The sequence below is a fragment of the Melanotaenia boesemani genome, chromosome 14 (assembly GCF_017639745.1).
Source record: "Melanotaenia boesemani isolate fMelBoe1 chromosome 14, fMelBoe1.pri, whole genome shotgun sequence".
NCBI classification, from domain to species: domain Eukaryota; kingdom Metazoa; phylum Chordata; class Actinopteri; order Atheriniformes; family Melanotaeniidae; genus Melanotaenia; species Melanotaenia boesemani.
This window is the reverse complement of record NC_055695.1, coordinates 12171082-12185690: the sequence shown is the minus strand read 5'-3', so window position 1 is coordinate 12185690 and position 14609 is coordinate 12171082. Positions and strand designations below refer to the sequence as shown.

Sequence of the window (14609 nt, the reverse complement as noted above, 5' to 3'; positions counted from 1 at the left end):
GATGTTCTTGTCTTTGCTGCATATGTTGACATTTGTATCGGGTCTAACAAAAGAATATAAGTTTCTGGCATTGCATCTTCATTCTTAGTTAACTTTGACACAACCAGTGACAGTCCAATCCTCATCATGTCACAATCTGCAATTCACACAATTTGCTGCAAAGAAAAATATATTGTAAAGTCTACCTGTTAACTTCTGGACCATTTTTTAAATGCGTGTTTATGAAAGATTATTGAAAGCTTATTTTTTTAAGATCTTATGTGAAGTCCAAAAGTGTGTATCTTCAAGTAAAATGACACTGGAGTGCCATGAGGAAAAGAACATTTACTTAAGATGATTCTGTGATTATTATAACATCTGCTTTTGAAAATGATGTGATCAAAAGCAGAACTAATAAATCTTGCTAATAAATGATTTTGATGTGATGTTTATATATATATATATATATATATATATATGTGTGTGTGTATATATATGTATATATATATATATATATATATATATATATATATATATTAATTGTGAACAACCAAATAGTGAAGAGATGTGTTTAAAGATGTGCCTTTTCGTTTAACACTTGTGAGATAACGTCCCTCTGCTGACTTTTTTTGTCGTCAGTTTTAAAGGAAACCATCCTAAAACTGATCCTCAATCAGCTTTGAAGTTCAAGTGATCTCAGAGTAAGGGTTTGGTAGCACCATTAGGTTCATTTTTCCATCAGCTAATAAAAACTCATGTTGACATACTCCTTTTTATGACACCTCTGGGGCGTTTTCCTGCATGCATTTTGTGTGTAGAGCCTCCATGAAACTTTTCCTCAATGATGTTTGCTTATTAGGACAGTAAGGTGCCAGTAATAACTGTCAATATAGCTCACTACAAGGCCCAGTGTTTATTAGTGTTTTTAAAACCTCTGCTAACTCCTTTTGGACGTTAACCTTGCTGGACAGGCCCTCTTTGATGTTTGTTATGTATTTTCCATCCTTTTTTTTTTATTTTTTTTTTTTGCTCTCAGGGTAGTGATTTCACATCTGACTGAGCACCTTTGCGCTTCTTCTGAAATGAATGGAGCACTTTGGGTGTTCATGGTAAAACATTGCTTGTTAATACATAATGCATGGTTAACTGGAGGGAATAAACAGGATTGATTACAAAGTGTTGATTCCAGCCATATAAAGTCACTTCTTATTAAGTGATCATAATGTTCTTGTAACACCTTTACTGTTGCAAAATGCCATTGATTTAGTTCTAAATCCAGTCCTACAGGCAGACAGGGTTCACTGGGTTGCCCACACAGAAACACGCATACTTTAATACTTTTGAGTGTGGTAGTTCTTGAAAAAGAGAACAGTTTTTAGAAATGAATGTACTATCAGCAAATGGATGAAAGTTTTTTTTTTCTGAAATCTTGTGTTTGAACATCTTTTTTTTTTTCATGACAGTCTTGAATTACCACACACTTTATTTAAGCAGTTCTCTTAACTTTCTCAATAAAGTTACTCAATGAGACCACACTAAAGTTGTGCCTTTGTTTCTGTTTGCTGTTAAAAGTAAATCTGAGCTGTTTTTAGTCTTAAAAGCACAGACACTGGAAATAATGCCACCAATTTAACTAAATTGTCCTTTGAAATATTTGAAGTCGGTTTGCAGTTAATTTGTCTTGATTTGGTGGGTAAGACGTAATTGTACAGCGTGCGGATCTACTTTTGAGAACAGCTTCAGGGACGTGGTTCTGCTCTGGTGGCTTTATCCGGAGACTGGAGAGGCAGGTACCGAAGCACATCATGTTTCCAAAGCCTGCTGTCACCCATTCTCACACGCACACAGAGTGGTTGCCAGTATCCAGACAAACAAGCGGATCCACCATTATGCATGGAAAAATATTGTTTAAAATCTCACACATCTCTAACCAAGTCTGCATGCCATATGTTAAATTAAAATCAGTCATTTAACAGAGTATATTTAGCTTATTAACTATACTAAAAACAAAATTCTAATAATATGCTTTAAAATCTGAGTTGGTCATTTTATTTTTATTTTTTGGGTTGTTTTGAAGAGTGTCTAGAATTCTGTCTTCGGTCTTGGGTGTAAATTGTACTCATTCATTAAATCACCTTTTTTGACAGGACATCTTAAGGGCAAATGCCTCTCAGCCTCTGGTTGATTCAACTCTTAAATTTTAATGAATTATGTTTGACTTCACCGCAAACCAGTGCTGTTGTTGTCTGGGAGTCTGATGTTGTACACGGGAAGAGATTCAGTGTGAGTCTAAACTAATTGTCTGCATTATGTCTGTTAATCTTTTCAAGGCCTCCTATTAAGAATCATTCTTATTCTTTCTGCTCAAGTTATTTCTCTGAATGTGGCTACATTTGTCAGTTTCAATCATCTTTCCTTCCCCAGACAATTACCTGATTATTTTTAAGTGAAAACCTAAAATAGTCAGTGTTTACAAAACACTTTATCCTGAGTGCTGTACAGGCTGTAACTCATTGACCTATTAGCACATGAGCTATGTTGCCTAACCATCTGGAGCAATTTGGGAATCTGCATCAAGTTCAAGGACATGCCATGTGCATAGGGATGGCTGGGAATTGAATCATCAATCCCACAACGAGTGAAAAACCTGTTCTAAACACAGCTATGCAGACCAACATATTTACATTTGGTTGAAACAATTATGGATTTTTGTTTTGTTTGTTCTGTTTGTTTTAATACACTCAAGCACATGCTAAACTGTTTTTAACTCAGGTTTGTAGGCTCTCCTAAAGCAAGCTAGTTTCAGTTACCCACTGAACATCTTGTTGGGAAGGTAATGAATATTCTTGATTTGATAAGATATTGTAGGAAGAAGTAAGAAGAAGGATGCAGTATTTTAGGTTTTTAACATCTTTGCTTCTGTAGAATTTTGTGCATTTCTACTGATGGTTCTGGAGCCTGCCTTTTTAGGAACCTAAATGTTCTAAAAGAGGAAAATTTAATGAGCCTTTATGCTTGTCATGGGCAAACCATTATCAACACCTCATGGCAGCAGTGATAAATGACCAGTGATGCTGTCCCGGGGTATAGCATGGCTGAGTTTGAGGCAGCTGGTATGAGACTTAGTACCTCTCAGTGTTCCAGATTTCTCTGCACGTGAAGTAACTCGAGCATATTAAAATCAGTAAAGGCAAAATTGAGTGTGAGATTGACAGTCTGGGGTATGAAGGCTCGGGCAGGGATGTGTATGCTTTACTAATACTCATCCACATTTCAGAGCTCATTTAAAGTCATGAGGTTGGTGTATAAAATTCACAATAACAGCAGAGTCAAAGAAAGAGCGCAGGAATGTTGAGGTGTTTTAAAAAAGTGAGCGTCTCTTAAACTCACACTTACTGGACATGTCCAGTTAGCGGACACCTTATAATGGGTTTAGAAGTTGTTGAAGGGTATTACATGTCCCTTCTGGTATTAAAAAGGTGTGGTATGTGCCGAGAACTTTCACACTTAAATTAATAATACCTCATGATTTTACAAGAAGAAGTCATTGTGGAACGATAACAGTTTGAGCCTCACCTGTTAAGCCTCTGTTTTCTATCTGCATATACTGACATTAAAAAAACTAAATTAGGTGACTATTGGTAAGCACCTTACTTTGTGTATTTTGTGTCTTTGTGCATATCAGTTTCCAGTTTGTGAAAAACATGACCGAAAGGCACGGTAGAGCTTGAAACCTGTAGTTTTAGTTACCACTCATTTGCTACTTTTCCATGGAACAGCTTTAGTCAGGGCTAGATCACAAAATTCACAGGAAATCAAGCAAAGTGTTAAAGAGAAAAGTGTACTTTGATAGCACTAAGGCTCTCCAAGCCTTCATCTTTTCACAATAGTGGAAACCAGACCTCAATTACCCAGCATGGGAGAGACAAAACCCTTGGAAAAGTCATCACGCTTGTCACTTAATGTTCCACTAGAACAAAATAGTGAGGGCCACCAGTGCAAAGAGTTCAAAGCACATTTCTAAATCATATCCAAGAAAATATAAAGACTTGTAGTCCAGATGTATTAAATAGAATACATCTTAATTGTAGTGAAATTTTTAACAGCAATTCTAGGCATATATGTCTTCATCTTCAAAGGCTGTATCACAGCTTTTAAAAAACAGTGTCCACTGGTGTTTTCTGCTTCAAAGTGACTGCAGATGAAACAGTAATTTCCAAGGCAGTCAATGCTGTCAAGTGCCACTAAATATTTAGAGTTAGAGACACTGAATATTTACAGTGGGGAATTTTGGAAAAGAAAATGTGACATAACACTTAATAAAGTTAAATCTAAAGAAACTTACAAATAAATGGGGGAGTAAATCTAAATAAGAGACAGGGGTTTTAGATGTATTACCAAAGCTCAGCACAAAGAATAAGAAAAGAACAAGAAACAGGGTCATTGGTCAAAACGCTTGTCTTCAGCAAAAGTGATGTCTAAAGATGCCAAGTAGTATCCAGATGCTCCTTTCTGTGGTACAGATCTGCTTGAAGCTGAAATGCTGCAGCCAGTTAGTGTAACAGCATTATAGAATAAAAAAAAAGTAATTGCAATACTTAAAAGAAACCAACAAAGTTGTTGGGGATAATTCCTTCTTCATTTAAGAAAAGTACATCTTTCTGTGACTCTACTGGTCTGCCATGTCATTCAGCGGGAATAGCAAATGCCAACATTAGCTTAGCTGACTGTATGTGCAAACTTGGAGATTATTGAGTTGGTTAGGCTTAAATTTCTGGCGCCCAAAGACTAAGTGCTGGTCGGCCTTTCAGCACTCAGCTTGTCTGAGGAAATAATCACTGCAGTAGCGAGTGGCCTCCTGGGGCTGACCTAAACTGTCTTACAGCCTGTGGTGGAACTGACTGATTCTCCCCTAAATCTACTCATCAGTTATTATTATGTAATTACAACTGAGGATCCAAAGGGTGTGCCAGAGGACTTGCGTCACTGTCACTTTTGTATGTGTTCATTCTGATTGAAACCACAGTGTCCCCACCCTTTCAGGATTTAATATATAATTTACAAAGATATAGAAGTATACTACTTTATAAGGTGTTTACTTAACTTGAGCCTCTTATTTAAGAATAGTGGGTTTTTTTCAGATGTCAGCTGACACAGAATGCTGTTTCCTCTTTTGTCCAGCAGATGGTACTTTATGAAACAAGTGGCTGCCTCTGCATTTGAGCTTTGTGGCCAGCCTCTAACCCTCTTTTCCTCCTTCCCCTGGGTTCCTTATAACAGTGAATATTAACCTGAGGTTATAGACAAGAGGGCTGTAAAATGGTTGACATCAGTGCTCAGCAGCTTCCAGCATGTTGTAATGGCCACTTTCAGTCGTGTTAGCTTCTGGTTGCAGAGCATTACGTAGTTCTTGGTGAAGCTTTAATGCTAATGTCTTTGTCATATAAACACATTTTGGGTTCAAGGAATTAGGTAGTCAGTGAGTGATTTAATTGCGGGGGCGCCTGTGTGTGAGAGCCTTGTTTGCCCATGTGTCTGAGAGTGAACGTTTTTACAGGTTTCTGCTGTTTGCTGGCACATCGCAGTTTCATTCTTTCAATAAACCTGATTCTTTGGGTTTCCTGAACAGACTGAAAGATTGTGAGCTTGTCTGTCCATCGGGAAAGAATGCTAAAGAAGATGGAGAACATTGCTCACATAACATACAGGTGTCATTATATAACCAAGTAGGCTGCATTCTGTTATCAAGATAAATGACAGTCTGATAGCATGGCAGTTACCAAACTGAAGGATGGGATGGAAAATTCCTTCTGTAGGAAGCAACAAAGACCAAAAACAGGGCTCCCTGAAAGTGTTTTGACTGTAAACCCTGGCTGAAAGAGGGCAGCCACACATCTTTGTGATTAGGTAAACCTCAGAAGCCTTTCATGTGAGCAATCTGTAAAACCTCAGTGGGTACATCCTGTGCAGTATTCAACTCAGTCAAAGGCTATGTGTCCTGCTTAGCCTATTATTAAACACACTCGATTGAGACTTATTGCCAACAGTCATGCAGGAAAGTTTGCAGGGGTGCCATGTTGTTTCAGATTGACAAGTTTTTAAAGCTGTGAGGACATAAAATGCCTTTGGTAGAAACAAGTGAGTACTTGGGAGTGTTTGTGTATATTTGGAAAACCTTCTCAACTAAAGTGAACATGTTGCTCTGAAATATTTTCCAACATCTGCCGCCCATCAGGATGTCTGCTTTCTGAGCCACTGCTGCATTCCTGAGCCGCTCCCTCTACCTGGATCAAAAAAAGAAACCCATCTCTGTCGTTGCCCCTGAGCTGTGCTCTCAGTGGCTCAGTTCAAACTGTACTGGTGGTATTTGTACCAGGTGCAAACATCAAACCCTGTGTGGAAATAAAATTACACAGTGTTCAATTTTGTATTCTTTAATCATTCATAATATCATATTGTGCAGGCATGGAGAACATTGGGGGTCATAAAAAGGTGGGTTTCAAGCATGTAGGACCAGTTTAAGCTCAGACAAAAATACCAAAACGTGTCAAGCGTTACGATAGAAGCAAAACACAAAGCTACCCCTGTTCCCTGCCCTTACACCATTGTGTTATCATTCTTAAATTCTTGTTATATTGAAACCTGGAGGAGAGACTTAAACCATCCCTGCTCCTCGGGGCTGTTTACAACTGTTTAGCAGACTCTTGCTGTTTAAGAGCCAACAGAGTCCAATGAAACTAATTCCCTTTTAAAGGCAGCTGCTAATGAATTAGGTCAATTTGGTTGCACTATTCCACTGTGTGAAAAAAGCGGGAATGCATTCATAGAATACAGCCCATTGTATACAATTATAGTCATTGTCCCTGCTGCATGGTGTCTAATCCCAGCCCATTCAGACCAGCACTTAAGATTCTTGGCATACTCTCACACTCATTGCTACTCATGGACTTAATCTTTTCCCCCTTCTCAAAATCAGTCAAGTGTATGGCTTAGCCAGATCAAATGAAAGCAAGCTAGCTCACCACAGAATGGCATTCCAAAGTACAGAAGATCAGGAAAGGAAAAGTCCAAGGTTGGGTTATATAAGAACACACTGACCCTGCTCACTGTCTGTCTGAGAATATGTTGGATCTCCAGTATGATATAACAGGAAGTTTTTCTCTTTCAGTAGGGGCTTTAAATATCTTCCCCAACCTCTGTGCATGTGAGCATTGTTTGTTTGCTCTATCCTGCAGTGTAATTTGAACAGATAAAAATCAGGCTGTCATGTTTCATAAATAAATCAGTTTTATTGTAGCATATAAAATTAAATCATTTTACAATTTATTCCAGTATGACACATAATATCCAAATAAAGTAGCTACATTTTAGATAAATAATATTAATAACAATAATAAAGACATTCATTCATCCTTTGACATGTTTCGCTTAGTCTTTGTCATGAAGGGAGATCAATAGCTGCCACAAAACATGAACAATAATGCCCACGTCAGGAAGGAATGAAACCAGGCACTTGTTAAACAAGCTGAGAGGTTCCATTTCGTCATCTTTTTTTTTTCTTTTCTTTTTTTTTTAAGATATAAGATGGTATGCTAATTGAAGTTGCGCATGTGCATATCTACATATACACACACAAGTCTACAGTCTGGATCATGTCAGAAATAAGGGATCAAAATATACACAGTGAATTGATAACAGCAACTAAAGTTAATGTACAAATAATAATTACATATTGCTCCATGACGAAGCTACTTCAAATGCTCCATTAATATGAAGCAGTTTGTATTAAGAATGCTGATGTAGTCACAGCATACAGTGCACTTCATTAAGTCCTCATGATGTAAGCCCATAATTCCTTGGGAATCTAGTTACAACAAGAAGCTGGTAGTTGGCTGGTTGTCTATTTACACCCCTGCATTCATCTAGACTGCCATTGGCTGCCCGTGATGCTGCTGATCACTCTGTTGTGCTGAGGGGTTTGGACACTCTTCACCAATCAGTCTCTGAACTTGTGGATGTCATTGGAGAGGCGGTAGAAGGGATAGGAGGCTTCATTGGCATTAGGACAGTTGTAAGTGCACTTGCAGGACTCGATCATCATGATGTTCTTGTTAAAGGTCTCGCCGTCCTCACAGCGGAACTTGACTCGGATGGTTCTCGTATCATGGGGGCTGCAGCAGCGGCCGTCAACGCAGGCTCCACAGTACTTGGGTCTGTACTTTTTCAGGCTGGAGCAGCCAGCATAGGTGAACTTAATTGGCTGGCTGGCCTTCTTTGTTCTGCTGCACTTCTTTCCTTTCTGCAGAGGAATGAACATGAGAAAGGTGGTGATTAGTCATGCACTAAGAACTGGCAGTGAAGTGATTCAGTATCTGCATACTTTCCACAACATTCAGTCATGATTGGCTGCAGCTTACCTTCAGACTGGAGTAAGTTGACTGGGTGCATGGTCGCACTTCACAGATTCGCGTCTCTTTGACCAGTTTGCATTCGCTGTTGTTGTTGGTGACTCTGGTGGATATGCCAGTTCCACAGCTCTTGGAGCACTGGGACCAGGGTGTGGTTTGGACAATGCATCTCTGGGTGTCAAACACATGGACTTCAGGCTGTTCTCTGAAAGCTGTGATTTAAAAAAAGTGACGAAACATTAGCAACTCAAAATATTATATATTTTAGGATCTTGCATGTATCTGTCCAAAAAAAATAGAAAACTTTCAGAATTCAAGTTTTCTTACCAGGCAGGGACTTAAGTCCTCCTTTGAAATTTGCAATGAGCTCATTCCTTTTGGTGAGGTCTCTTTCCAGCTCATCATTCAGTATGGCTTTGCCGAAGATCTTCTCCAGGATATCTGTCTCTTTGTCATCGTCACACACCCACTCTTCACAGCACTGGCCTGCTACTTTGACCAGTCTGGGACTGGCACAGCCTAGGTTAGGCAGGGAGAGCTCCTGTGGGCACAGTGGGACACATCCCACTGCCCCATCAATGCATGTGCACTGGTGTTTACAGTTGGGCTGGAAGCTTTCTCCATTCTGGTAGATTCTGCTGTTGTACTCACAGGGTCTGCCCTCTGACATGGCTGTAGAGAGAAGAAAAAACAGAAGGAAAGGAATGTTATTCTTTCCTGCTCTGCTCAAAGATGTCTGCTGAAGACATCACATGGCTGCCAGATAAGGATCAGTTAAACTGTGAAATTCTACAGGCTGCCTGAGGAGTCTATTTCCCTGTATAGTGGTCTTTGAGGTTTAGACTAGTTCCCCCCCTAGCTGCATTCCACAGTGTTGAAATCACATAGGTCCTCATACTCCTGAATACCCCCTCCCCCCACTCTTATTAAGAAAAAAGGGGAAATAAAATTCAAAAGCATGCACATCTGGAGCGGGATGATGTGGATACATACCTCGGCAGATGCCACGAGTGGTAGCAGCAGCCAAACTGGCTCCAAAGTTACACTCCAGCCCTTTAGTGTGGTCGCAAGGTTCGGTCCAGCTGCAGTCCTCGTTCAGCTGCCTGGCGCAAACATTGCAGCAGCCACAGCCGTCCGGAACGAGGCTCACGCCTGGTGCGCACTTGGGTATCTCCAACGGACATTCACACAAGGAGGGGCAAGAGGAGGAGGAGGAGAGGATCTGCACAATCAAAAAGAAAATCTTCGATTAGATTGAAGCTTAAAGTCACGCAACACAGAAAAGCTAAAAATCAGAAGAAAACCTTGCTTCACTCACTGGGTTAAATTATAGTCAGTGAAATGTTTCTCATTCAAAAATGTGGAAAAGTGAGAGAGAAAGAACTCACCAGATTGAAGCTTCCAAGGAAGATAAGGACAAAAGTAAGCATCAGCATCTTGGACAAACTTGTGTATGCGTTCAAGAGGAATCCTGTTCCCGGGCTATGAAAAGTCTTTCTTCGGGGGAGTCCTTAGGTATTCCCTCTCTCAGTCGTTTGTCTCTTGTTGTTTGCTGGTAGTCTCTCGTATTAGAGGCTCCTTTAGAGTATACGAGGCTCTTGGTAAAGCGGTTGCAGTCTGCTGAAGTCTGGCCACCTCCGGACTTATATACCAAATGGGAAGCTGACGTCGTCCCTGGGCTGCCTGCTGAACTGTTCCCAAAGAATGCTAGGAATGTTTCTCGGCGCATTTTCCATCCAAGACCTAAGCTCCACCCTGTCTAAACCTTTCTCTTTTTTCTTGCTCAAATGCCCCCCATCCCATCTGAACACACTTTTCCGTCTCATATTTTTCTAGTCGTTTATCCTCCTCTTCATTTTCTTCCCCTGTTTGCGTCTCACATCTATCAACTCGAACTTATGTATGAAGCGGAGGGCTTTAAGTAGCCTACTTTAGGCGACAGTTTAATAAATTGGGAGTGATAGTGTTTGTTTTTTTAATATCATCTAATGATTTTCACCCGCATATACTTACTACAATTCCACCAAATAATCCGTGTAGACCCTGCTTGAACGTTTTGAGTGAGAAGTCACTTTATTCTCACGTATCTTTTAGCACTATCAATGTTTATTGTGTCATTGCTTTTGCTAATCAAAACTATTTGTAAAATGCAGTTTCTAACAGGTCACGTCTAAAATAAAATAAAAAAAGTGTTTTTCTCTATGAGGCTAAAAGGTGTGGGCAGAAAAACGTTCAACAGTGTCTATTTCTGGCTCTCTAGTGCCTGTATTCAGAGGAGCTAAGCATTTCCAGATGCGCACCAGAGCTCAGACGTAACAATATTGCCATATTTGGTATGGCAGTAGCCTACATTATTAACATATTTCTCTCCCTTTGGCCAGCATTCCTGACAGCTTAAAGGGTTGTTAAATATGTTCTCCGTGCAGGGAAATTCTTTTGCATTCATTCCTTTAAGGCACTCTGACATTTCACGCAATCTATCCACATTTTGCTGGGGAGAAAGTGGGTCCCGTTGAAGGTGAAGTGATCCAATTTTCCACAAGAGAAGTTGTGGTGGGGGGGGGGGGGGGGGGGGGGGAGACAAATAGTTGACTACGTTTTACTTCAGGGGTCTCAATAAGTCCCCTCCACCTGAACTGATTCCGATTGATGAACACTTTCACCCGTGGAAAACGCAATGCGTAAAGACGCAACATGCACAGTTATTACTGCCATGAGCGGCTGGCCGAGTCAGTTTATTTGTTTATAAGGATCGGACATTTCACCGCTTCTGATTTTTTTAGAAGCCTGACACGCAGACTCAGCATAGTGAGGCAGCAACAGGGAACAAGACGGCTGAAGAGCCACCATGGTGAGTTGGACTTCTTTTGTTTTTAGTTGGTTAAGTTCACGGCTGAATCAGCCATGACTTGCAAATCACCGTATTCTCTTCACAAGACGATGAGTGTTGTCATTGTTCTTTTTTATAATAATAAATAAACAAATAATAATAAAAATAAAAAATAAAAAACATGTCAAACTTTATGAAACTCTTGACCGTGATTCTGGCACAGTAAGTTTCTCCACGTGGACTGTCTGGGTTTAGGATTTCCTCTTTTTGTGATCATATGTTTCATACTTCCGATTTAAGACACTAGATGGTGATGTGATAAGATTAACTTAGTGGACGAAGTGTTCTTATTTTAAGACTTACCACAACCCAGAAATAGCTTCCTCATCAAACAGAGCAGGACGTATTCACGTGATCGCACTGAAAGCCCATTACTCATGTCTGTGTGAGTATTTGGACAGGAGATGTGCCTCTGTGTGTGCTCCTTTTTGGGTTGGGGGCGTGTCTTTGTGAGCACATGTGCTCTCTGTTGCGCATTGACGCTGATTTAGCCAATGTAAACATCTAACTTTGCCTCTGTGCACTTGTTAAATTAAAGATTTTAGAGGGAAATTCCATAAATATATCATGATTAATCTAAATTATCTGAATATACAATATGATGATTTGATTATCCTTTCTGCTTCTCAATTACAATCACAATTTTAGAGATTGTGTGTTGTCTTGTGGCTTAGTCTAATGGAAAGCAATTATCAGATCCCCCATGAGCATAAACAATAGACACCAGCACTCTGAATCAGGTGAGGAAGTTTATAGCTAGCAGCCCCCATCCATATTTCAGTGTCAGATGGAATGAAACAGAGCAGCTTGGCATGTTTAAACAACAGATTCCACTGAAGTATATTCAAGATTCAATGTCATAACTATGCAGTGTGTACAAGTAACACTTCCTTTCTCTGTCAGCTCATGGAGCAGCAGGAAGGCTGATGAGTTACTGTTTGTTCTCGTGTGAACATCTGCTCAAACTAAAATCTGTGAGCAAAACAGTGAGTTAAGTTCTAATGAAATTTAGATTTGAAAAGACTGAGGAAAGACGGATGCTTACAGGTTCTTGTGAATTTCATTTGATCTATTTATGAAACCTTGGTTAGTAAGATTAACTAATTCTCTATGAAGGGCAAAGATGCTATCCAAGCAAATCCTTCCTAAATCACAATTTTTTCTTTTCTATCTTTTCATATCTGCCATTTCTGACAAAGCAAGACAAGTTTGATTAAAAATAAATCTCAGTCTGATACCTGTCCACAGTACAACATGTCAAAGGTTCTGTGTGTTCCAGGAGTTATTGTGTGATGATGAGAGCTGCCCGGTCTAATTTTATATACTGCTATCTGTGTTGCTTCACTCTCAAGGCATTACAACACAGTATACTACCCCTAGGTATCTTTTTTTTCTGTGGGTGGGGTGGGGGGAGTGGGTGTTCATGTTGACATCTAATGTGATGCTCACTGAGCCGGTTTTAAAAATGTCTGTAGCTACTATTGAATAAAAGTTCAGAACTTGTTTAAAACTCAATGTTTAATGATTTAGTATTTTATTCTTCTTCCATGACTTAATCCTTATCCAAACAACCTATATGGAGGCGTGAGAACTGTCTCTTAAAAAGAAATGCTACAGAATAAAGTAAAGTATTTGCTTACAGTGTTTAGTATTCCCATTTCACATCCTGTATGTCTGAGTTACTACCAGCTTTAAACCAAGTAGCACAATTTTATCCCCATGCAGGGATGAGGTCATGTTTACTCTTTCTATGACTTAAAATGCACAATGATAGATAGTGGGGATAATTTATAAGATTTATCCTTGTTAACATATTTTGTGAAAATAGAAAATGCTACTGGAGTGGAGCCAATGCAATGAGTCTGTCTTTCACTATTTCCCAATCTTTGTCTGGGACTGTCAGCTCAATTGCTGCTGATGTAAATCCTCAGAGGCAAAGCTGTCACAAGGTAACCAGAAGCTCCAGATAGTTAATTAGTTAGAACTATCAGGAAACTTTATATTAAGCATCCTTTGAAAATGTAATTCTTTAACAGTCCTTTAAGCTGTTGCTTACCGTTAGGTGTAAGTACGGGAGACATGCCCGTTAAATGTGAGACTCATTAGAAAAGTTGCAGATTTTCAAAGCTGAAGAATATCTTGTTTTCACTCTGTTGTTGTTGCTTTTATAAAAAGATCATTCCAATACTTGAAGATTGTTTTAACAGAAACAAAACCCCAAAATAACTGTGTTAGTACATTTTCACAAAATGTACACCAGCCTATTCATTCTCTAATGGCTAAAAAGAAATTTCTCTTTAGCAAATATCTGTCTGACATTCCTGTTACAAAATCTGAGGAATCAGGTTTATTATTATTTTCTACAGTGCCATGTACCAATACAAAGGAGGACAGCAGAGGACCACAAGCTGATCCTCTTGTTGACAGAGCAACAGTTTCAAAGTACACAGCACAATGTTGCCCCACTGAAAAAAGGGAATCAGTCAGAAAAGGCATTCACAGCTCCACACTTTATAATAGACTCCAAGAAGATTAATAAAACAAAGTGTCCAACTTTTTTAGAAGAGTTTCACTTAGGCTGGAAAAAAGGTTTAACAGCATATAGGAAAGTGCTTCGTAAAGTTCGGATTGCTTCTTATTTATTCATTGATCAGCAATGTGTCCAGTAAGATTTGTAGCCCTGTTGAGCCATGAATTCCTTTAACTCTCAGTTGTGATGGCTTCCTGAGTGTCTTCACAAATAAAACAACTGGTAATTATGTCATCCAATATCAACTTGTATTTTGAGCTCCATCCTAACCAGACTGTTTAATCAAGTTTTTTTTCCTTAATTTATACTTCTGTATTGGATTTTATCAATATATCTCTAATGACTGCTATGTATTGCAGGTGGCTGCTCTAATCAAACTTTTCCTTAGAAAACTGCTCTTGATCTCGGATTGGTAGCCTATTATAGACACAATGTATATCCAATCTTTCCTTTATATTTAAAAATCTCTGACAAAAATCCATATGTACCCATGTGCACAAAAATAATCTTTTTCAAGATCTTCAGTCACATCATATCAGAGAAACAGCCGTGGTGAAAGTCACAAATGGTCTCCTCGCGCCTCAGACAATGGACTTGTGTTAAATCTTACTGGTGAATTAAATACCATTGATGGAAACTGTTACAGAAGCATGAACATGTCATTATCCATAAATAAATTTAAAGCTTCCGTTAAAAATGTGGTGATGGAGACATTTTTTTTTTGTTGTTTTTTTTAAAGATGTTTTTATGACTTTGTATATATTGTCTTATTATGAAAATGTAAATTGTTATAATATGTATC

The 14609-nt window shown here is 39.0% G+C and overlaps 2 protein-coding genes across 2 annotated transcripts in view; one reads left to right on the top strand and one right to left on the bottom strand.

Annotated features, from left to right (window-relative positions):
• Window positions 1-7472: 7472 nt before the first annotated feature.
• ccn1 (cellular communication network factor 1) lies at window positions 7473-10499 on the bottom strand. The gene is made up of 5 exons (XM_042005699.1): window positions 9776-10499; window positions 9381-9609; window positions 8715-9059; window positions 8397-8599; window positions 7473-8278 (listed from the first exon to the last, which is right to left on the bottom strand). Exons 1-5 carry the CDS (start codon window positions 9821-9823, stop codon window positions 7976-7978), a joined length of 1128 nt encoding a protein of 375 aa, XP_041861633.1. The 5' UTR covers window positions 9824-10499; the 3' UTR covers window positions 7473-7975.
• Window positions 10500-10613: 114 nt separating this feature from the next.
• Window positions 10614-14609, top strand: part of ddah1 (dimethylarginine dimethylaminohydrolase 1) — a 78303-nt gene continuing 74307 nt past the window's right edge. The window contains exon 1 of the mRNA XM_042005701.1: window positions 10614-11238. The gene's annotated coding sequence lies outside the window, so the exon portion shown is untranslated. The remainder of the gene's footprint in view (window positions 11239-14609) is intronic.